At 37.8% G+C, this 23,637-nt stretch overlaps 1 protein-coding gene across 1 annotated transcript; it reads left to right on the top strand.

Annotated features, from left to right (window-relative positions):
• Positions 1 to 897: 897 nt before the first annotated feature.
• rps6ka5 (ribosomal protein S6 kinase, polypeptide 5) lies at positions 898 to 23,420 on the top strand. Its single transcript, XM_046855894.1, has 17 exons — positions 898 to 1,401; positions 5,510 to 5,581; positions 5,664 to 5,882; positions 6,479 to 6,594; positions 7,316 to 7,417; positions 7,966 to 8,049; positions 8,857 to 8,960; positions 9,782 to 9,932; positions 10,070 to 10,231; positions 11,589 to 11,714; positions 11,837 to 11,970; positions 13,398 to 13,491; positions 14,074 to 14,244; positions 14,439 to 14,630; positions 20,300 to 20,459; positions 20,555 to 20,718; positions 22,383 to 23,420. The coding sequence occupies exons 1-17, from the start codon at positions 1,335 to 1,337 to the stop codon at positions 22,647 to 22,649; spliced, it is 2,385 nt and encodes a 794-aa protein (XP_046711850.1). The 5' UTR covers positions 898 to 1,334; the 3' UTR covers positions 22,650 to 23,420.
• The last annotated feature ends 217 nt before the right edge of the window (positions 23,421 to 23,637 follow it).

Raw genomic sequence — 23,637 nt, 5'->3', positions numbered from 1 at the left:
TCACCATAGCGCCACTTACCAGTGAGCTGCATCAAATTTTTTTGTTGCTATTCTTTTTTTAAATCACACTTGCATTTGTGTAAATTTGAAAATGACAATATTAAAAAAAAAAACTTAATTACTTAATTGATAATCTGTACAATCAGGATGCAACGTAATGCATGATTTGTTAAAAATTGTTAGTGGCTAGTGAAAATGTTGTAGAAGTGATCATGTAAAAATGTAAATACTTGCAGAGATTTATAGAAATAAAGTTTTGCATATTGATATTGATCTGTTTTCTACCTGGTTAAATTATTGTTAATTATTGTGAGAAATCATTAACATGATCAGTGTCTTCACATAGACGAATATCATTAATTATTAATAATAACAGAAATAAAGGTAAATTGAGCAAATGTGTTATTTTAGAAGTGTGTATCAAACTGGTAGCCCTTCACATTAATCGGTACCCAAGAAGTAGTTTCAAAAGGTTTGGTGACTCCTGCTGTATAATACAGTATTAGTAAACATGACATAAACAACTGATAATGTAGGAAACAGCAGACAATTGTACACAATCGATTCAATGAATGTACCAAAGCATTCTCAATTTGATCAGAGCGACAAATAATGTTATGATGTGTACAAGTCACTAAATGATGTAGGAGGTTGAACAAGTAGTTTTGAGAATTTCATTTCTGATCTGAGGAACGCTCCAAAGCAACTGAAAACTGTAATGAATTGTTAAGACTTAACGCTGGTTCTACTTTCCCGGAATGCACAGGATAATATGGTCTAAAACTGTAGAAAACTGAAGTTTAGATGCAGACCTTGAACTCCAGAAGCTCATGGTAGCTTCAGTCAGAGCTCAGGAGCGCCACAGGCGGCGTGCTCCTCCTATCTGTCACAGCACTGAGCTTTCTAAAGGGTTTCTAATGGGGGAAATAACCGGGCTCAGAGATCTCAGGGAAAACTGACGATGGTGGATGGAATCGATGATCGATGTCGATTTGGGAGTCTTGAAGTGTGCTGATTGGGGAAGGTGATATATTTTGGAGGGATTGCTCTCTTATCTATTTGACTGGGCGTTTCTTTAACGCGGAGGAAGGGGGTATGGTCTATGCATGTAGACTGTTTATTATTTATATGACCTGCTATTCTACTGCAGTACTTCTAACTGCTACCTGGAAGTATGTCGTACAGACCGCGTTTTCGCTTTGCGTCCTAAATATATATATTTTAGATAGTGGTTTAAGGGCTGCTTATGGATTAGTGTAACTCGGGAACTGATTTAGCAGCTTTGCCACTAGCAGGCAACAACCTGACACCATAGAGAGAAAGAGAGAGAGAAAATGCCGTCTTCGGAGGAAGGTTTATCCGGAGGTGACGTGGTTACAGTAAAACACGAGCTTAAGAGCGGTAAGTCTGACTCTTTTTGGTCTTTTGTAAGACTTCTTGATTTATTTTATTGTGTTTCTCGCTCTGCTCAATTGCATCGACTTTGCCGTTTACAGCGGCATCGCGAGCTTGCCCGCCATCTGACCTGTCACAACGAGCCGCGCGCGCAGCCTGCACACACGCGCACGCGCTTCCCTTTTTTAAATTTATTTATTTATTTATTTTAAATAACACAGTAACATACACGCGCGAACGCGCTTTTTTTCCCACACTATAACACACACACACACACACACACACACACAGTATGATCACAGTTTATACTGGTGTTCAATGAGCTGTGCAGTTCCCATAGTATGGCCGCCGGTTGTTGATCTAGTCTTAATAATTCGGGCCTTACAAAGAATTGTGCATACAGGTGGTGGGAAAAATAAATAAAATCTATAGCTGACAGAGGAAGTTTGTGTTTTTTACTCATAGATACCCTCCCTGAGCTCAGGAAATTGGGGGCTTTGGCTATCTAAGCAGCCTGTGTAGTCTGAGGTTTGCCAATGTAGGTCACCTACTTTGCATTTGTTTCGTGTGGTTTTTTTCTTTTTCGAACTCACGCCACTCTTTCTGTTTAGTTTTGACCTCAAATGAAAGGACAAAACACAAAGAAGTAAGACAGTTAAAGACTCATTTGAAGATTCCGGTTGTTGCTGTTATAACCCAATACAATATGAATGCTTGTCCTCAGGGAGTTGAGTAAACCTGGTGAGATGCTGTGGAGAGCATGTAGAGAGTGTGTATGAGATATATATTATGGGTCTGTGAACACTTGATTAAAAGATTGGTATGTGCTTGATGTTCCACTAGATTGTGGAGTGTGCTTGTGGAGATTTTGAGGTTGTTCAGCTACAAAGGTGTTCGTAAAGTCAGGTACTGATGTAGGGTGAGGAGGCAGTTCAATCCAAGGGTGTTTAAAAGGGAGGTCAGATCTCTATCGAAGGCCACTCAAAACATTCCACTCCAACCCACGTAAACCATATCTTCATCGAGCTTTGTGCACTTTGTGCACAAGGTCATTGTCATGCTGGAACAAGTTTCGGTCTCCTAGTCCAAGTGAAGGGAAATTTGAATGCTACTGCATCCAAAGACAACGTATACAATTGTGTGCCTTCAAGGTTGTGGCAACAGTTTGGGAAAAAACTTCATAGAAAAGACAGGTGTTTCAAAAATAGTTAAATAGTAAATCTCTTTCCTGGAATACAATGGATTGAAACGTAGGCACAGAATAATTAATGTACATCTTAACTAAGCCATTTACTTTACTGTCTGACAAGCCTGTAGATATTAATAAGGGATCTGGGATACTTTCCCATTCAGAACATTTTAATCAGCTTAACATTTGTGTTTATGCTGGCATACTGTCTGCAATTCAGACTACAGGGTTTCATCTGGTTTCAAATTCAGACACTAGCAAAAACCAGGTTTCCAGCTTTATTTAAATGCATTTTTTTTATAACAAAATCTCAATCACAATTTATTCTCAGACAAACAATTTATGTGTTAAAATTCTTGATACTTCTGCTTTTTATCCTCAAAAGAACCCCTGGACTACTAATTGTAAAACATCCTCAACTGGTGGAATATAACATTTTGCAGTGTGTATTTAGAATTTTTGTGCAATTAAGCCATATCCCAGTCAATCCATGAATGCCTGGTACACAAGGCCAAATCACATATGATGTTTAATTATACACAGTTAAAGCCAGTACATTTATTCTAAGATTCTGTATCCTAGAATATACATTCTAAGAGAGTCTGTATGTTCTATAATCTGATTGGGACAATTTTCTCCATTTTTCTGTGTTACATTAAACTCTAGTCTAAGTCACGTTAACAACAATATCAGTGGACATGGCAATTTATAAATGTAAGCTTGCTAAAACAAAATATTAAACATTAATTAATCATTTCTTAATCATTTAAAATAAACAGAATCAATATTTTTGTGTGAAAAGTGAAGCTGGTGAGTGAAAGTCTGTTGATAGTTGTTATGTAAAATTGTTGTAGTATAAAAGAAATTACAAACACTGGAACAATGTAGTAATTGAAATATCAATTCTAGGGTGATAACTGGGCAAGGTGAAAACTGCTATTATTTTTAATGAAACACCAGCACATAGAGCTTTATCCAATAAGAAAAAACTGCAAAAAGCCTTGTTTTCCAGCTTCTCTAATAATCTAGCTCAAGTGCTGAACTCATGAACATTTAAGTAGCATATCTCAAACTACACAATCAGCCATTTTTAGAAATCCAGAGAGCTGTTTATCTCATACAGAGAAAAAAATGTTGTTAAATGCAAATACTTGCAGTCATTGTGTGTGTGTGTGTGTGTGTGTGTGTGTGTGTGTGTGTGTGTGTGTGTGTGTGTGTGTTTGTGTAGGAATGTGGGCGTGCTCATCAGTCACATAAAGGAATATATGACCTCACTGTTTGTACATTTTAGATAGCACAATAGTGTGTATGCGTGTTCTTTTTAAACACTGATACCCATGTTTACACATACAGCCCTCACCTCGACAGCAACATTAAGGCATCTCTAACATGTTCCATCATGCTATCATATTAATATACATCAGACTTCTGCCTAAGATCAGGTGCAAGTGCAGTACAGCAGGTGTGCTGATATTTCTCGATATCAATGGAGCAAATCACTCATTTATTATGACTACTTTATTATTATATTTAAATGTGCGATATAGACACATTCATACGTATACAACTGTGCTGCACGGTTCTCAAATCTGATTACTAAGAAACATTTGATTAGATTTTTGCAACAGCATGGCCCTAATAGTAGCATAATTCAAATTATTTATAGTAACACAGTGGTTCTTTAGTAAAACCTTATTTACATTGACTTCAATGAAAGGTAATATGGTATTGTGAAGGAAAACTCATTAAGCTCTCCGTAAGTAGATGCCCGTTAAATTTTTTTTTTATGATATTATGACAAGCTGCAGTTCTTTGTCTTTTTTAACTTTAAAGGAGAGAAAAAGAATAAGTGATTAGAGTGCAGCTGTAAGTGGTTAAGTGGTATCGCTTAGTAATAAATTCATTTATAATCTGTAATTGTGGGCGCATTGCTGTGGTATAAGAGGCACTTCTATGTGGGATGTGCTGTTTTAGGAAAATAAGCCACTCCAGGGTGGACACCTTCCTCCCAAAGTGTTATTGTTTACTGAAATCACACCAAGCACATATATTTGAGTCTTACAAAAATATATATGTTTTAAACAATTTCAATATGTATCTAACAATACGTACATAACAGTCATGGATTACTTTGCTATAAGTGCACACCCTATTCTGTTTGTGTTCTCACTATTTACTAGTACAGTAATCCACCGTTTACCGTTTATCGCCGTTGCGTTCCAAAACCGCCCGTTCCAAAATAATGTATTTTTATTCATACATTTCAACATAAATTTGTTTCAACATAAAACTCCATAAAAACAATTCCCTATAAGTATTTTGGTCTAGGGTGCTATCCGCGAGAGTCCAGGAAAAACTTTGAAGCAAATTAGTTGCAAATGCAATTCCGCGATAAACCGCGGGCACGCGATTCCAACCGTGGTAAAGCGGGGGATTACTGTATAGTAATAGTATTTTCATATTTTTCTGGTGTAATTACCTTTGTCTTAGGCCTGCTCAGTCTGCATAAACATATTAAAAATGAAAAGTATTATACAGGTTGCATGAACAGTTTTGCGCCCATCACTGCACACCTAAACAATGATGGACCTGTAATGAGTGAACATTTGGTGCCACCCAGATAAGGATTTGTTCCCTTTTGACTCTGATTCCTCTCGATCTTTTGTCCTCATGCCATCTCAGGGAGTTTTTCCTTGCCACAGTTGCCACTGGCTTGCTCAATAGGAATAAACTTACAATTAAAAGGAACAAATATGGGCACTAAGCTTATACAATCTTTTTTATTATTATTTTTATATAAAACTTTATAATCACTTTATCTCTGTAAAGCTGCTTTAAGACAATGTCCATTGTCAAAAGTGCTATAAAAATACTAATTCATTGAATGGAATGTAGAACCTGTCTCTTGTTACTTCCTCTCTCCAGCAAACTTGACAGGTCATGTGGAACGTGTAGGCATTGAGAATTTTGAGCTACTGAAGGTTCTAGGTACAGGAGGTGAGTAATTGACCTGCTTCTGTGCCCATTTTCCTTGGTTTTCAGTTTGGTTCACTGATCACATCTCATACTTTCTGAACAGCATATGGAAAAGTGTTCTTGGTACGCAAAGTGAGTGGACACGACTCGAACAAACTGTATGCCATGAAGGTGCTGAAAAAAGCCACCATAGTGCAGAAGGCGAAGACGGCCGAGCACACGCGCACCGAGAGGCAGGTGCTAGAGCATATCCGACAATCTCCATTCCTTGTTACACTGCACTATGCCTTCCAGACAGACACCAAGCTTCACCTCATTTTAGGTATGCGTTTCCTTTTTCTCAGTTTTGTCAATAGGTATGTGAGAGCTAAATTACTGTATGTTTATTTACAGTGATGTTGTAACCTTGTTGAGGAGATTATTTATTGCAATGACATTAGAGCTAAAAAGGCTATGTCCACATTAATCTGGATACATTGTAGTACTGCACTCTGTCTACACTGCTGTTTTGAAATATTTTTTGTTCATCCATACTGAAACTGCTGAAAACGCTTTCATCTTAACATGCATCATTTCTATCAGGTGGCTATTTACTTTCTATCACTTTTTGCATAAAATGCAGATTGTACAAAATCTAAAGGTTGTACAAAGTAACATTAATCTTTAACAACACAGACATAACTGAAGCATCATCCGCCATTAATTTATTTATTTGTTATACATTGAAAGAGTGATTTGAAAAATTCATTGTTTTTGGGCATCTTCATTTTCTCCGTCTACACAACACCCTGGAAAAAACACAGTAAGGACAAAAATTGATGCGTCATCTTTTCTCAAATGCATCCAGATAATGTGGACATAGGCTTAGCCATCTGCAAGCAGCAGTGGGTTAAGAGTGATGCCAGTCTCTGATTGCAGACTATGTGAATGGAGGGGAGCTCTTTACACACTTGGTGCAAAGGGTCCATTTTAAAGAGCAAGAGGTCGCTTTGTACAGCGGAGAAATCGTATTGGCACTGGAACACTTGCATAAGGTAAAGGGCATGGCACATGTAAGATCATTTGAATCAGAAGATTACTAAATAACTTGAGTCAGAATCAAACAAAATCAAACACATATTTTTTTTGAGATATTTTATTCAAATTCTTGTATTTTTTTTTTTCTTGCCACTAAATGTTTGACTTTCCCACCTCTGTGATGAAAGAAATGTATCATACAGTATAGTGTATTTGATCTAATTCTTTTTTACATTCTCAATTTAATCGATTAAACACAAGTTTCACAGAATAATAATTAAAAATACCTTCTCTATTTTCTTAATTCATTATACATCACATCTGCTCCATTTTTTTTTTTTTTTTTTACTGCTGCCAAGAATTCAGAACAACTAATTTAATGGACATAAATATAGCCCAAATGTTCTCAGAGGCATTGTTTACAGAAAAAACTTTTATTTATTTTTTTATTTTTTATTAATCCCTGCACAGCTGCAATTTTGGATAGCAAAAAAAATAGCGCCCTTGGCGACTTTCTGTTCCCCGAGTCTGAGAAAACCAGTTTTAGTAGTATAGGACACGTACTGAAAGGGAATGTTAAAATCCCTTTAACGCTTTATACGAGCTGCTGTTGTGAAGCTTAGATCTCACTGATAAAAGCAGGATTTCATGAATGCAAGACAAATCTTGCAAATTATTTTCAGCTGGGTTTCTCGGCTCACATAAAAAAAAAAAATTGCATGTCTGTTTTGATTTTAGCTAGGAATTGTCTACAGAGATCTAAAACTGGAGAACATTCTTCTGGACTCGAATGGTCACATTGTCTTGACCGACTTTGGACTTAGCAAAGAATTTGATGAGGTGAGGACAATCACATACTGTTTATAGGTTTCACTGCTACAAAGCAGCCTTGTAGATTGCTTTGAAAAGAAAACATCAAGGAGTCTGATTTAGATGTTTTAAGAGGGTGAACCTAAATATTGAAGTTTAGAGACAGATTATAAAATTATATAAAACAGCAGTGTGAAAAAGCATAGGCAATTCTATGTTTTGTGTGTGTGTGTGTGTGTGTGTGTGTGTGTGTGTGTGTGTGTGTGTGTGTGAAGTATAAGCCAGACATCTGGGCTCTTAACTGAGATTTTCAAGAAAAAAGACAATTTTCTTTGCTAATAGATCATTACTTTCAAGAGACCACCCAGCTCAGTATATGCAGGTCCCAGCATGCTGTGCTCTTGTCACACATGATTGGTTAATATTAATAAACAATACACAGTGTTTTTAGCTTCCATGTGATTCATCTTTTTTGTTGTGGATTTAATACCACTCATAGCTAGACTGCATATAAACTGACAAGCATGTACATAAAGCTCTTTCCTTTACTTATTGTTGCTCCACTGCTTGTCTTTTAGGCAGAGAGGGCTTACTCTGTGTGTGGCACAATTGAATACATGGCCCCTGAGATTGTAGAAGGTGGTGCATCAGGACATGATAAGGTACTGTTCACTGAGTCCTCTTTACTCTACTTCAGATGTTTACCTTGCTTCACTGGCAATGGAGTTAATGGGGTAGTATGCTAAGCTATAGTGTATGGACAAAAGTATTGGGACACCTGACTTTTCCAGCCATATGTGGTTCTTCTCCAACTGGTACTGCAAAGTTGGAGGCACACAATTGTATATGATATCTTTGGACGTTGTAGCATTCAATTTTCCCTTCACTTGAACAAGGAGACCTAAACCTGTTCCAATATGACAATACCCTTGTGCACAAAGTGAGCTGAAGATATGGTGCACATGGGTTGGAGTGTATGATCTTGAGTGGCCTTCTATAGAGCTCTGACCTCAACCCTACTAAACACCTTTGAGATTAATTGGAATGTTGATTGCATTAGAGCTGCAACAACTAATCGCTAAACGCGATGCTAAATTATCATCAACGAACGCCGTTATCGATTGGTTGGGCTGCTCAAGTTATGGTTTAGCGTGAAAAAAACGGACAGTACTGGGCCAATCAACTAATCGATTATTAAAATAATTATTTATTTTCAATTTGAATTTATTTATTTAACACCCTTGTGGCTGAATGAGCACAAATCTCTGCAAGCACACTCCAAAATCTAGTGGACATCTTCCCAGAAGAATGACTGTTATAATAGCAAATGGGGATTCATGTGGAATGGGATGTACAAAAAAGAAAAAAACAGATTATATAGTCAGGTGTCCAAAACTTGTATCCATATAGAGTAGTTGTGTAATAAATACATGATTAAAATATTTGAAATTGACACCTCTTTCTTGAAGGCAGTGGACTGGTGGAGTTTGGGGGTGTTGATGTATGAGCTCATGACCGGTGGCTCTCCTTTCACTGTGGATGGGGATGAGAACTCTCACTCTGATATAGCAAAGTAAATACACATTGTGTTGTGTTTTTAATTTATTATAATTTATTTGTCTTATGCAGGCCATTAATGTCAATGAGTTAAATGGAATGTGATTTCACTTTACTTCATGCTTAACAGGAGACGTCAGTAATCTCATGAAACATCACTTTGATAATGGGGTTTGATAAGTTCCTTGATTCTTTATTAAATCTGTAGGGGCAAAGATTTTTGCAAGCTCTACAGTTTTGTGTTTAGATAAGATTGCTTTCACTGTCTTTGATGAGAACTGGTAGTGTAAAAATACACACAGATTAGGATCTTTTCTAATATTTTGCACCACAGTGGATTTTGTGCACTTATATCTTGTTTTTAAGAATGTTTATTAGATAATGTTAAAATGACAGACAGACAGACAGATAGAACTTTGTCATTGCACAGCAACGAAATGCAGTTTAGCATCTACCAGAAGGGCAAATAGTAGCAGTAGTGCAAACTGACAAGTGCAAATAAATATGCAAGTATATGTACAGCATGTTAAATAGAAGCTATAGCACTGAAAAAAATATGCAGAAAAGTACAAGAAGTAAAAGGTTATAAGGCTATAGCAGTAAAAATGTGATTTGATAGAATGTATTAAATAAAGGGAAAATGATCATATAACTTTAGACATGGTGACTTTTTACCTGACATTTTTTGTAAGTATACAATTGTCACCTTCTTTTTGAGTTTATTTGAATCTACAGAAAGCTAGCTTTGCAAAAGTGTGCATACATTTCTATACTTTTCAACATTAAATCCAAAAGAGAATATGGTGCCTTACATGTAATATTTCCCCTACATTACAGGAGAATTCTGAAGAAGGATCCTCCATACCCCAAGGACATGGAGCCCCTGGCCATAGACATCATTCAACGACTCCTAATTAAGGACCCAAATAAAAGGCTGGGCTCTGGGCCCTTAGGAGCTCAGAATGTCAAGAGTCACCCATTTTACCAGGCAAGAAAATCAGTCTTATTAGAATCAGTTTTATTCTGCATAATAATGTAGAAATTCTTGACTCGAGTTCAAGCATTGTTACAGCTCCCTTTAGAGTACAAGTGCAAAGTAATTGAGCAGAACTACTTCTACTTCAGAAATTGAACTGGGAGGACCTGGCTGCCAAGAAGGTCCCAGCTCCCTTTAAGCCAGTCATTCGGGATGAACTAGACGTGCGCAACTTTGCGGAAGAGTTCACAGAGATGGATCCTACTTACTCCCCTGCTGCACTGCCTCAGAACTGTGACCGCATTTTCCAGGTGAGGGACAGAAAGCCTGACCTCTCAGGGACCCAAAACCGTACAGTCGAAAATAGATTTGCGCTTTCAGTTCCTAATAGTTTTTCATTCTGCATGTCCCACATTTATAGACGTAAAAGTGATTTTTAAACAAGAAAGGACAGAAGGTTAGTTTCTGTGGTGGTGAAGTTGACCCTCTATTTGCCTTTGGGTGAAAGTAAAGAGCGATATTTGACATTCTATAATGATTGTGTAAATAACGTAAGCCTGGCTGGCTGTGTTGGTATTGAAATGAGCAGAAGGGCTGTTTAGAGACATGTAATTATGCTGATGTGGAGATGGATTTAAGTATCAGATGTGAATGACTATTTTTGATGCGACTTGAACCATAATGTTGCCTATAACATGATGCCAGCTGATGTCGGCACCATTGAATGAAATCGTATCTATGATTGCCTTCTGGATGCGCCACTCTGCAGGATCAATAGCTCCATTAACGACACTGTCATGCAATGAAAGGTTGGCGTCTGCTAGAATAACCATGCCTGCCTCAATTACTCCTTCAACCTTTGATTACTAACTTCAGCTTGCCTTTTTTTTTTTAAACGCTCCTCTTTCATGTACTGTGGAATTCTGGTCCTTCGTAATTTGCTGGCGTTGCTACGATTGCGACTGCAGTGATAACTTTAAACTCGCGCGTCTCATCTCAGCCCTCAGCCCGCTCCCCCCTCCCGCCTCTCAAACCCTTCACAAAACCAAATTAAGTTGCATTAGAGGGCCGCGATGCGATTTGAAAAGCAGAGCAATCAAACAGCTCGGCTTGGCAATTAAGAGCATTTCGTCTATTCATCCATCCATCCTTCCGTCCATCCATCCACTCCTCCACCCAGTGTCGCACCCACAGCTGCAGGCTCAGTGTGTGAGGGGGCCAGTTCTCACTGAGGCTTTTATGCAGGCTAAACACCATACATGAAGCACTTACTGCAGATGGACAACAAATGTGACTTTCTAACTCAAGCTGCTCGACTCCAGGGAGGAAAACAGAAAGAGGGCTGGGTTTTTTTTCTGAGACATTTGTTGTTATTTCGTGGACTGAACCAGTTACAGTCCTTAGAGGTATCTTAAAAAAAAAAAAAAAAAAAAGTGACATATTGTATGTTATTGGTTGATTCACAGACGGGTTGCTGTCTTATGTGTGCATTTATTCATACTGTAATAATAGTGTACATGGATTTGTTGACAAGTTAAAGACTTTTTTGTATTTTGCAGACATTTTAATTATGGTTAAAGCTACGCTTCTTGGAATGCTACATATGCTTTAGTCTGTTTAAAAAATGTGCTCACTTTTAACTTCTGTGTATGTGTGAATCTGGTGCAGGGATATTCCTTTATAGCACCCTCTATACTGTTCAAGAGGAATGTGGTGATGGATGACCCAGTTCAGCTGTGCGGTGATGTGGAAAGGCCTGGACCTGCTGCAGTCGCACGGAGTGTCATGATGAAGGTAATAGAACACCAGTCCTTTTTGCTGGTGTCCTATTATGTGCTATGAAATATTAAGAGTTTGGAAATATCGTGTGCTATGTGTGAATAGGCTTACTTTATTTTGTGTTGTGAATCATTTAGGACTCCCTTTTCTATATGAATTATGAGATGGACCTGAAGGAGACAGCATTAGGGGAGGGAAGCTTCTCTATTTGCAGGAAGTGCACACACAAGAAGAGTGGGCAGAAATATGCAGTAAAGATTGTCAGTAAAAGGTATTTATCTACAGAGCTTATAATAATAGTTTAATGTAGACTCTATGTACAAAAGCACCCAAAGACAAAAATTGGGACGGCAGATTTTTCCAGCCAAATGGGGTTCTTCTCCAGACTGTTACCAAAAAAGTTGGACACACAAGTATATAGAATGCCTCTGGATGTATGTATACCCATGTGTACAAAGTCAGCTCCATGAAAATGTGGTTTACATAGGCTGGAGTGGAAGATCTTGATCTGAAGAGCTCTGACGCTAGCCCTATTAATTTGAACACCGACTGCACCCCGTGCCTCCTCACCTCCCTACATCAGTACCTGATTTTACTAACACTCTTGTGGCTAAAAGAGCACAAATCTCCACAACCACCCTTCAAAATCTAATGAAATAGCGTTTCAGAAGAGGGGAGGTTATTTTAAGAGCAAAGGGGAATAGGAAGTTGTGATCATAGGTTAATCACATCAGAATCGGGTTTATTGGCCAAGTGTGTTGACACACAAGGAATTTGGTTCCAGCCATTAGTGACTCTCAAATGAACAGACATAAATAACACTACACATTTAGCTTGTGCTGTACAAGACAAAACAGACTATATAAGACAATATAGACAATGTGAGACAATATAGACAATGTTAATAAGTCAATTATTAACATGTCTCAGAGTTTTATTCCTCTTATTCCACAGATAACTTTTTTATTAAATATAATTAAAAATAACGTGCAGTTACTTTATATTGTGGCATGTGACCAAATCTAGTTAGAGACTAAGAGAAAACAGAATAGAATATGGCACCTGTAAGTGTAAGTGATAAAGTGATAAAGTGATAAAGATAAAGTGTAAGTGTAAGTGATAAAGAATCACTTACATTACTGTTTTCTCTTAGTCTCATTTTTTCTGTGTCAAAAACAACACGAACAGCTGGTCATGTTACTAAAAAAAAAAAAAAACAATCACAAAGTCCTCTGTCATCAGTCGTTACTATGGAAACGATAGTGTATAAGATTGAGCACATTAGTATGAAGCTGTGCTTTGTCTTGCAGCTGGCACTATTGTCAGAGCCATGCTGTTAGAGAAAACTGACCAATCAGATTTAAAATTTCAACAACGCTGTGATGATATGAGTCATCGGCGTATTGTGACTCGTTTCATGTCACTGATTGTGACTTTGGATAATAAATTATTCTTAAATTAGCATTGCTTCACAGGGCATTTATTATTACACGCCATATATATTACGTTTTCAAGTATTCTAGGATATTTATTGAGCCTGTCTATCAGTAAAACAAGATAACGTTTTGTTTGTGAAATATTGTGAATGGGAATTCAAGCCTTTTTGTACTGCATGCATTGTTGAAAGTGTAATATTTAAGTGCAGTAATTTATATTGTAAATAAGTTTGTAACTTGTATGTATCACTTCTTTGTGAAGAATGGAGGCACAGACGCAGAAAGAGATAGCTGCTCTCAAACTATGTGATGGACACCCCAATATAGTCAAGCTCCATGAGATTTACCATGATCAGGTATGTGTGTGTGTGTGTGTGTGTGTGTGTGTGTGTGTGTGTGTGTGGGTGCAAGGCATCAGAGAGGCTAAAAGGCTGTGGAGCTGCTCTAGGCATCCTCCAACCTTATTCAGTTAGAGGAAGTGGAGCATAGTGAATGTATTTGAATGCCCATTGCCCTACATTTAATGCAAAACTTCCTAGCTACATTAGATTTGTATTTCTAGTTCTCTTGCTCTTAGTGTCTCTTTGTACAATACTTATACATAATACATTCTTCTTTGCTATGCTTTGTGTTAGCTTGGAGTAATCTAAAGTGAATTAAGGGTACCCTTTTCAATGCCATATTCTATTATGTTTTTATTTTCCAAACGCTAAATTGGTTCTGCTCTACACGATACTCCAATTTGTACCAGTTTATGTACGTTTGGTGTGTGTCTTTCTTTCCTTTCATGTTATCCAATGCAGTTCTTAAGATGAAAAAAAATATATATGGTGTTGATCTTCCTTGCCTTTGTTCCTTTTTTCTTGCCTGAACAAAAGAATATTTGCCTGCTGCTTTTCATCTCTTCTCACAAACACACACATTGTGTCTGTGCGCAGCTGCATGCGTATCTGGTACTAGAGCTGCTGCGTGGTGGAGAGCTCCTGGAGCGGATCCGGAGGAAGCAACACTTCAGTGAGACTGAAGCGAGCCGCATCATGCGGAGGCTGGTGTCCGCTGTGAGCCACATGCACGATGTAGGTGTGGTGCATCGAGACCTTAAACCAGAGGTACAGCTGAACTGCCACGACACTTAGCAATCAGCATCTACATTTGCCCCGGGACATCCATAATGAAACAAAATAATTGTAGATCTTTGTAACAAATTATTTGCTCACTGTAGCGCAAGGCTTTTTAAAAACTCTCCATTATGAGTATTGTTAGTGAGTGCAATTAGATTTCAATCTCTCTGATGTCTTCTCAGAACCTGCTATTCACTGATGAAAGCGAGAACTCAGAAATAAAAATAATCGACTTTGGATTTGCTCGGCTCAAGCCTCCTGACAACCAGCTTCTGAAGACGCCCTGTTTCACCCTACAGTACGCCGCCCCTGAGATCCTCAAATATGGCGGTTATGATGAGTCTTGTGACCTCTGGAGTCTGGGGGTCATACTGGTAAGAGCATGCACTTGGTTTTGCAGCTTTGTTGTCAAAAAGAAAATAGAAAGTCTCAAATATTTTAATCTAAACTTTTGAATAAAGAGGCTAAAGATACATTTATATAGGTATCTTCTTCTTCTTTCTACTGCTCCCATTAGGGGTTGCCACAGCCGATCATCCGTTTCCATACTAATCTCTCCTCTCTGCCTTTTTTAAATTAACCACCTGCATGTCTTCCCTCACCCTTCCATAAACCTCCTCTTTCACCTTCCTCTTTTCCCTCTGCCTAGTGGCTTCATCTTCAGCATTTTTCTAATACATTTATATAGGTATAATGTAAGAAATCACACAAAGTATATAATATTTTGAAAAAAATAAAATAAATTATATATATATATATATATATATATATATATATATATATATATATATATATATATATATATATATATAATGTACTCCTTCTTCCCCACAGGAACAGCATGGTTTTATTCCACTTATAGAACAGTGACTATGATCTTAAATTTAAACTGTTATAGCTATTTTTTAATATTGTGAAATGTCCAACATACAAGTAAGTTCCTGTTTTCACCTACAGTACAGCCATTCTGTTATCAGACTCTCGCTCTTGCTTAATCTGATCATGCTCACTTGTTCTTTCTTTATCTCTCTTTCACACACACGCATACATACGCAAAAAACTGAAATCATAACGGAGACTAAGAGCACAAATGAGACTCCTTCCATTAATGTCAAAGAAGTCTAACCAAAAACAATTTTCAATTATGATACTTATTGCTTTTTTTATTAAAAACAAATCTGTTCAGATTATTTCAAATTATCTCCTATACAAGTCCCTGTGTCTTGGCTTATTCTAAACCAGGGGTCACCAACATGGTGCCCGTGGGCACAAGGTCGCCCGCAAGGACCACATGAGTCGCCTGCGGGCCTTTTCTAAAAATAGTTCACCATAGATGCAGCTCACTGTTAAGTGGCACAAACTTTTTTTGTTGCTATTATTTTTTAAATCTGTCATGGATAGACCAAGAGTCGGAAACCAGAGTATGGTTAAACACCCTGTCTTTATTTAGTCTGAATATATACAAGGCAGAGGCTTGAGAAGAAGTACGAACCGGAGAGCGGGTAGGATCCGTAATGCAGGTAGTCCAGGGATAATCGACAATGTAAACCGTTAAAGGCAAACCTATCTTGAGCGCTTGCTCTGAAGCGGAGCCAGGAGCATGAAAGTACAGGGAATACTAGTGGTAGGAAGTCCGGTAGATCTCTCATGGGAATGAGTAGATCCGACCGTGAGTGAGGTGGAATCGGGACCTTCTAAAGGGGAAAGGTAATGGGAACAGGTGTAGGTGATTAGGGCAGGGTGAGGCTGAGTGAGAGTTAGAACCTTGGAGGGAGGCGTGGCTGGTGGTTCCCTGACAAAATCACATTTGCATTGGTGTGAATTTAAAAATGACATTATTAAAATATAGATGACTAGATGTAGATGAAAATAATTAATTATTAACAACAACATATAATTAAAGGTAAATTGAACAAATTTGTTATTTCAGAAGTGTGTATCAAACTGGTAGCCCTTCACATTAATCGGTACCCAAGAAGTAGCTCTCAGTTTCAAAAAGGTTGGTGACCCCTGTTCTAAACAATATTGTATAATATTACATGTATTATAATTAGATTCAGGCACTGTGCTATTAAGCATGTAAAACCCACTTGAGAGTGATATGAATTGCAATTATAATTGCTGTTTAAAACAAAGAGGAAAAAAGTTAAGGTCAGAATCTTAGCTAAATTATAAGAACACATAGCAAGGAATCAAGTCAAGTGTCTTTTATACTGCATGGGTTTACTAACACCTCCAGTCTATCTCTCACTTCAGTCTGTAAACACAGTTTGCCATGTCATCCACAAATGCAGGTTGACACTCTATTATGCAAGGAAGGCATGTGTGAACATGATCCAGACACACTGCCATACATGCATACATACATGCACACAGTGGGTAAAATAAGTATTGAACACGGCACCATTTTTCTCAGTAAATATATTTCTTAAGGTGCTATTAACATAAGATTTTTACCAGATGTTGGTAACAACCCATGCAATTCACACATGCAAAGAAATCAAACCATACATGTCCATAAATTAAGTTATATGTAATAATGTGAAATGACACAGGGAAAAGTATTGAACACATGAAGAAAGGGAGGTGAAAAAAGGCATGGAAGGCCAAGACACCAGTGGAAATCAATCAGTAATTAAAAAGCGATCCTGCCCCTTGTCAGTGCAAATGAATATCAGCTGGTTTAGTTCCAACTGATGGCCTGTATAAAGGTGTCCCATTACCAATATGTCACACAAGAAAGATTTTATAATGGGTAAAAGCAAAGAGCTCTTTCAAGACTTTAGCCACCTTATTGTTGCAAATTTGTTGGCATTGGTTACAGAAGGATTTCAAAACTTCTGAATTTTCCAGTGAGCACTGTTGGGGCCATAATCCAGAAGTGGGAAGAACATCATTTCACCATGACCAGGTGCTCCTCACAAGATTTCTGACAGAAAACCACTTGTGGAAAGCTTAAGAAAGACCTGGAATTAGCAGGTGCAATTATTTCAAAGAAACAATACGTAATGCATTCAACCGCCACGGCCTGTTTTCTGAAGAAAAAGCATGTTGAAGCTTGTTTAAAGTTTGCTGCACAACATTTCGACAAGCCTGTGAAATACTAGGAGAATATAGTCTGGTCAGATGAGACCAAAATTGAACTCTTTGGATGACAAATGCACTGCACATCACCCCAAAAACACCATACCAACAGAGAAGTTTGGAGGTGGGAACATCATGGTGTGGGACTGTTTTTAGAATACAGTACTGGCAAACTTCATATAATTGGAGAAAGGTTGAATAGAAAAATTAACCGAGACATTCTTAATAATCTGCCACCATCTACCAGGATGATGATGAGATGAGGGTGGACATTTCAGCAAAACAATGAACCCAAACACACAGCCAAGGAAACTACCAATTAGTTTCAGAGAAAGAAAATACAAGCAAGAATGGCGCAGCCAATCACCTGACTTGAATTCCATTGAAAATCTATGGAAAGAACTAAAGATCAGAGTTCATAGAAGAGGCCATTGAACCTTTAAGATTTAAAGAATGGGCCAAAATCACACCTGAGCAATGCGAGCAACTAGTTTCTCCATACAGGAGGCGTCTTAAAGCCGTCATTACTAACAAAGACTTTTGTACGAAGTATTAAATACATTTCAGTAAACATGCAAGACTTTTTTCCCTGCTATTTTACATTATTACCGTAATTTCCGGACTATAAAGCGCACCCATATATAAGCCGAATATAAACTGAATTTGACAAATATTTAAATTTTTTTAACATAAATATGCCGCACCTGTCTATAAGCTGCAGGTGTCTACACTAATGTACTTTACACAGGCTTTAACGAAAGACATGTTACACACGGTGTAACGGGTGAAATATGTTGCACTTCCTTTGCCAAGAATAATAAAAAAGCACGAGTTTTGGAAACCTGTCTGTGCTTATATGATTTCTTTTGCAACTGGAGTTAGCGAGCTCTCCCATGACCCTGACTCAACGCGCTACAACGGCTTGTATCTAAACAGTAGCCTACCAAGAAAGTCATTGTTCACTGTCTTCCTCCTTCCTTTCACAACTATTTATCTCGGGAGTTTATCTTTTGGCATCGTCGTGCGTTTAAGAAAAACTTTTTTCTCCCGATGCTGTGCAGCTCAGAACACGGGTGAGGTGTGTTTTTTCGTTTCCGTTTGGAAATTTCATTGGTCTAATGTCATGGGGTTCAGTTTTTTGGCATGAAGTTTGTGAAACCGGGAAAAACCCAGGAAAAATTCATAAATTAGCCGCTTCGCTGTTTAACCCGCGGAGTTCAAAACGTGGGAAAAAAGTAGCGGTTTATAGTCCGAAAAATACGGTACACATGACTTATTTCATGGACATGTATGGTTTGATTTCTTTGTGTGTGGATTGCATAAGTTGTTACCAACATCTGGTAAAATTGTATTGTCAATAGCACCTTAATAAATTTTACCCACTGTGTGTGTGTGTGTGTGTGTGTGTATATATATATATATATATATATATATATATATATATATATATATATATATATATATATATATAAAAATACATTTTCTTTTTTTTCTTTTTTTTTTTTTTTTTTTAATCTCTATTTATGCCTTACAGGCCCATCTTTGAGAACCAGTGGACTACACAAGAGTAGACTGGGGCATCATTGTTCCTCAGCTTTTTTTTTAAGATGTTTGTCTAAATAGGAAGTCTCAGTTTGTCGATGCTTCCTTCCGTTATCACACTATTGACTGAATTTGTAGGAAAAAAAAAAAGTTGGTTTGTCTTACTTCCTGGTTTACTGCCGGATGTAGGTTTTGTGGATCATTTTTTATCTTTTTTTTGGCTGTATATCAGTTTACACTTTTGTGTGTCTAAAGTGTATAATACACTAGCTGAAGGTTGTATTGGAATATGGGTTATAGCTGTATATAAAATACTTTGTTAGTGTTGGAAATGCAGAAGGTGCATACTGTGGTATTCTGTGCATGTCTATGAAGGAAACACTGAAAATGACTTGAATATATATGCCAAAATGGCCTCGAATGCGATGCAAATCGCAGATGCTGCTCATGGGTTGTAATATTATTCTGACTCGACTACTTTTTTCCCAAGCACAATATTAAAAGGATGCATGTAAACAGTGAGAGAGCTTTCTCTGTTTTCTCTATCTCTCTCTATCTAACATGTGTGCATGTTTGTGTGAAAGCTTGCCCTTACTCTAGCCACCTGAGGAGGGGTAGTGCCGTAGGTAACACTTGATGACATGCTCTTAGACAGATGGTAAGAGGCCCTGCAGAGCTGAGTGTTAGAGTGAAAGATAAAGTGCACACACAGTTGTGTATTAGAGTCTTTTTCCTTGGGCAGGAGCATGACGAAAAGAGACTAAATAAAGAGGAAGTGAAACCTTTTTTTTTATGCTGCTGTATATAAGATCTTAAAAGTTTTGCTCTCTCTGGTAGAAAAAAAAACTACAGAACATTTTGTAATTTGAATTGTGCAACATTATTCTCCATCATGTGAATTTAATCTCATGGCTACAGGGGCCAAGTAATACATGAACTGAACAAGGACAAACTCTGCAGTGCTGTGCTCTATAGCACAAATGTTGCAATAGGTATTTACATAATGTACATGGCTAGTTTAGCATAGGGAAGAAAACACACTGACTAATAGACAATCATTTTTCTCTTACTGAAAATATTTGAGTCATAATCTCTCTCTCTTATTGGCTGTCAGTTCTTTACTCCTTCATCTAATCAAGCATGTTTTTTCTTGCTTTCTTGATGAATGTTTACAAACAGTTCCAACATGACACCTCTGACACTTTGCGCTGTAGGTATAAACAATGTTGTCTTGTAAAATTATAACAGCACTCTGATCTAAATCCTGCTCATTCTTCTGGGAACTTTGTTTCTGATTATTTTCATCTGATGCAAACGGTTACGCTTTATATTTAGTTCTAGATCTGTAGCAGTGTTGATTTGATGCCAGTGAATTCATGTGTCTGAATCTTGTGCTCCATGCTGTGTTGTGTTGCAGTACACAATGCTATCTGGACAGGTGCCCTTTCAGTGTCAGGGAAAAAGCCTAACGCACACAAGCGCAGAGGAAATCATGAAGAAGATCAAACAAGGAGACTTTTCTTTCCAGGGCGAGGCTTGGAGGAACGTGTCCCAGCCGGCCAAGGAACTCATTCAGGGTGAGAGTGATGTGCTGCTAAACAGCAAACTGCACCAGTGATGGATAAAGCTGATGTCTCTAATAAATGTGTGTGTTTTCATTGAATCTGATCAGAGCTCCTGACTGTAGACCCTAACAAGAGGATAAAGATGTGCGAGTTACGCTATAACACTTGGCTGCAGGATGACAGCCAGCTCTCGTCCAACCCCCTCATGACTCCTGACATTCTGGGCCTGTCTACCGCCTCCGTAAACACCTGTGTTAAAGCCACCTTCAATGTGAGTTATACAAATGGAGGGAAGAAAGTGCGGGTGCACAAAGTCTAAAGAAAATTGTTCTTTATAAATATAGTTTGAATATAATTCTCAGTGATATTTTATAGAGTATCTCATTATTATCAGGCTGTTGTGGGAGCCATTTCAAGTCATTCTTTCGATTCACTTGATGACCTATAACACAGTTTCATTTGTAGAGAGGCAAAGATTATTCACAGATAGAACATTTTAATAACTAGTCGCATTGAGGCAATAACAACGTAATATGATAACGTCAATGTCTCACATTATTTTTACCAAGACTTTTTTATTATTATTATTATTTAATTGCCATGCGGGAATATGTGAAGGATTTATTACCATATTTTTCGGACTATAAGCCGCTACTTTTTTCCCACGTTTTGAACCCCGCGGCTTAAACAACAAAGCGGCTAATTTCTGGATTTTTCCTGGGTTCTTCCCGGTTTCACAAACTTCAAGCCAAAAAACTGAACCCCATAATATTAGACCAATGAAAGTTCCAAACGGAAACAAAAAAACGCACCTCACCTGTGTGATAAACTCCCCATAGAAATGCAGTAGTTGTTAAAGGAAGGAGGAAGACAGTGAACAATGACTTACTTGGTCGGCTACTGTTTAGATACAAGCCGTTGTAACGCATTGAGTCTGGGTGAAGGGAGAGCTCGCTAACTCCAGAACAGAAATCATATAAGCACAGACAAGTTTCCAAAACTCGTGCTTTTTTATTTTTCTTGGCAACAGCGTTATGGGTTAGTCAAAGAAACTTAGAAATGAGCATCAGAATATAAAAAGGACATAATCCTCCGTCTCCACACACGCAGTAATACCAGAAGTATGCAGTGCCGGTCTTTTCCCAAAACACCGCTATGCTCCTAATAGAAGCGCAACATATTTTACCCGTTACACCATGTGTAACGTGTCTTTCGTTAAAGCGTGTGTAAAGTACATTAGTGTAGACACAGGTGCAGCTTATTTATGTTATAAATAAAAATATTTGTCAAATTCAGTGGGTGCGGCTTATATAAGTTTTATAGTTCGTTTTCACTTTATACACGATATGGACAAAAGTATTGGGACTCCTGACTTTTTCAGCATGTGCGGTTCTTCTTCAAACAGTTACCAAAAAAAGTTTGTATGCAGCATTAATTAGCAGAAAATGTTCCTTTTACTTGAACTTGGAGACCCAAACCTGTTCCAGCATTACAATGCCCCTGTGCACAAAGTGAGCTCCATAAAGATATGGTTTTCTTTGTTTAGATCTCGAATGATCTGCTATAGAGCTTTGACCTCAACCCTATTAACACCCTTGGAATAAACCCCAGGCCTCCTCACTCTACATTTATACCTGATTTTACTATAGCCTTAGAGGGTGAATGAGCACAAATCTCTACCCCCACACTCCGAAACCTAAAACATCTTCTCAGAAGAGTGGAGGTTATTATAACAGCAAATGGGAATTAAATGTGGAATTGGATGTTTTAAAAATCACATATGAAGCTTAATGTTGGGTCTATAAACTTTTGTCCATATAATGTATGCTATGTTCATTTGGAATCTAGAATATTGTAGAATATGCACTCTATGCAAGTTTTAAAAGTAGCTGTTGTATTAGAGACTCATCAAACTTGCATTCTGCTTTCTCCCAGGCCTTCAACAAGTGTAAGCGGGAGGGTTTCCGACTGCAGACGGTCGATAAGGCTCCGCTAGCAAAACGCAGGAAGATGAAAAAGACCAGCACAAGCACAGAGACACGCAGCAGTTCCAGCGAGAGCACACACTCGTCCTCGTCTTCCTCCCAGTCTCAGGAGAAAACTCCTCTTCAGCTGTCTATCAGCACGCCTCTCACACTGGGCCCTGATGACGATGAGCCTTTACAGAACGAACCACAGTCTGCTTTTAGCTTCTCCGAGTGAGCTGTGTCATCCTCTCTCTCTCTCCGTGTTCCTCTACATTAGCTGGGTCTCCCTTTATCACAGATGCAGAGCATGCAAGCAGGAGCGCCAGAGTCAAACTCACCCGAGCCCTTCACCAGCAATAGATGTGTGGAGCAGGGTAGAACAGTGTGGTGGTGTTTGAGGAATAAAATCCTAACTGCTTTATCATCCACTGATTTCTGGACTGGACAAGACATAATTCAAATTGTCAGGCATGCGCATCTATAGTACACACTAAAGCTGTGTGTCATGCAGTACACAGTACAGCAGTAACCGTGCTGTCTCACCGCTTTAGGCCAAAAAAAAAAAGAATGGAAGAAAGGGGTATTTTCTTTATTTAAATAGGAGATAAGGTTTAAAAAATGTAAGCTTTATTGTTCATATGTTAAATTATTCTTCTGTCCCTGTGGTCAGGTTTGTTATTTTTAGTGGATCACCTTGTAAATTAATTTGTGAAGTATGTTGTTACTGACTACATGGTCAGAAGTATGACGACAACGGACTTTTGTTTGATTTTGCGTCGACTTCTTCCAAACCGAGTTTCATGGCGAAGTAGCAGAGATTTGTTTGCATGTGTTCAGACAAATCTTTTTTAAATTTATTTATAAAGTTGCCTAGAATGGTTATATAAGAGTATTCCAGATGTATTATTTATGCAGTAAATAGGTTATTTTGGGAGTAAAATGGATTATTTGATATATATATATATATATATATATATATATATATATATATATATATATATATAAAACAAAAATCCTAACAGACTGCTATAAAATGATCACTCATCTCAGCAGTGATAAATATATACTGATTTTCTTGATGTTTAGTTTAGTTGGATCGTTGTGGTAGATTGAATTAGTTATTTGATTGCCAGGATAAAGCAGATGTTTATACAGACATTTATATTCTACACACATTTAATTAAAAGAACATAAGGATGGTTTTGCAGGTCTATGAATATGTT

The sequence above is a fragment of the Silurus meridionalis genome, chromosome 8 (assembly GCF_014805685.1).
Source record: "Silurus meridionalis isolate SWU-2019-XX chromosome 8, ASM1480568v1, whole genome shotgun sequence".
NCBI classification, from domain to species: Eukaryota; Metazoa; Chordata; class Actinopteri; order Siluriformes; family Siluridae; genus Silurus; species Silurus meridionalis.
Note: the sequence above shows the minus strand (reverse complement) of the source record. Positions and strands in the feature narration are given on the sequence as shown.

Excerpts from the sequence above, each read along its gene's own strand:
- rps6ka5 (XM_046855894.1), top strand. The coding sequence starts at position 1,335 with ATGCCGTCTTCGGAGGAAGGTTTATCCGGAGGTGACGTGGTTACAGTA. Across the intron at positions 5,883-6,478 it reads CAAGCTTCACCTCATTTTAG|ACTATGTGAATGGAGGGGAG; the intron begins GTATGCGTTTCC and ends CTCTGATTGCAG. Across the intron at positions 7,418-7,965 it reads TTAGCAAAGAATTTGATGAG|GCAGAGAGGGCTTACTCTGT; the intron begins GTGAGGACAATC and ends CTTGTCTTTTAG.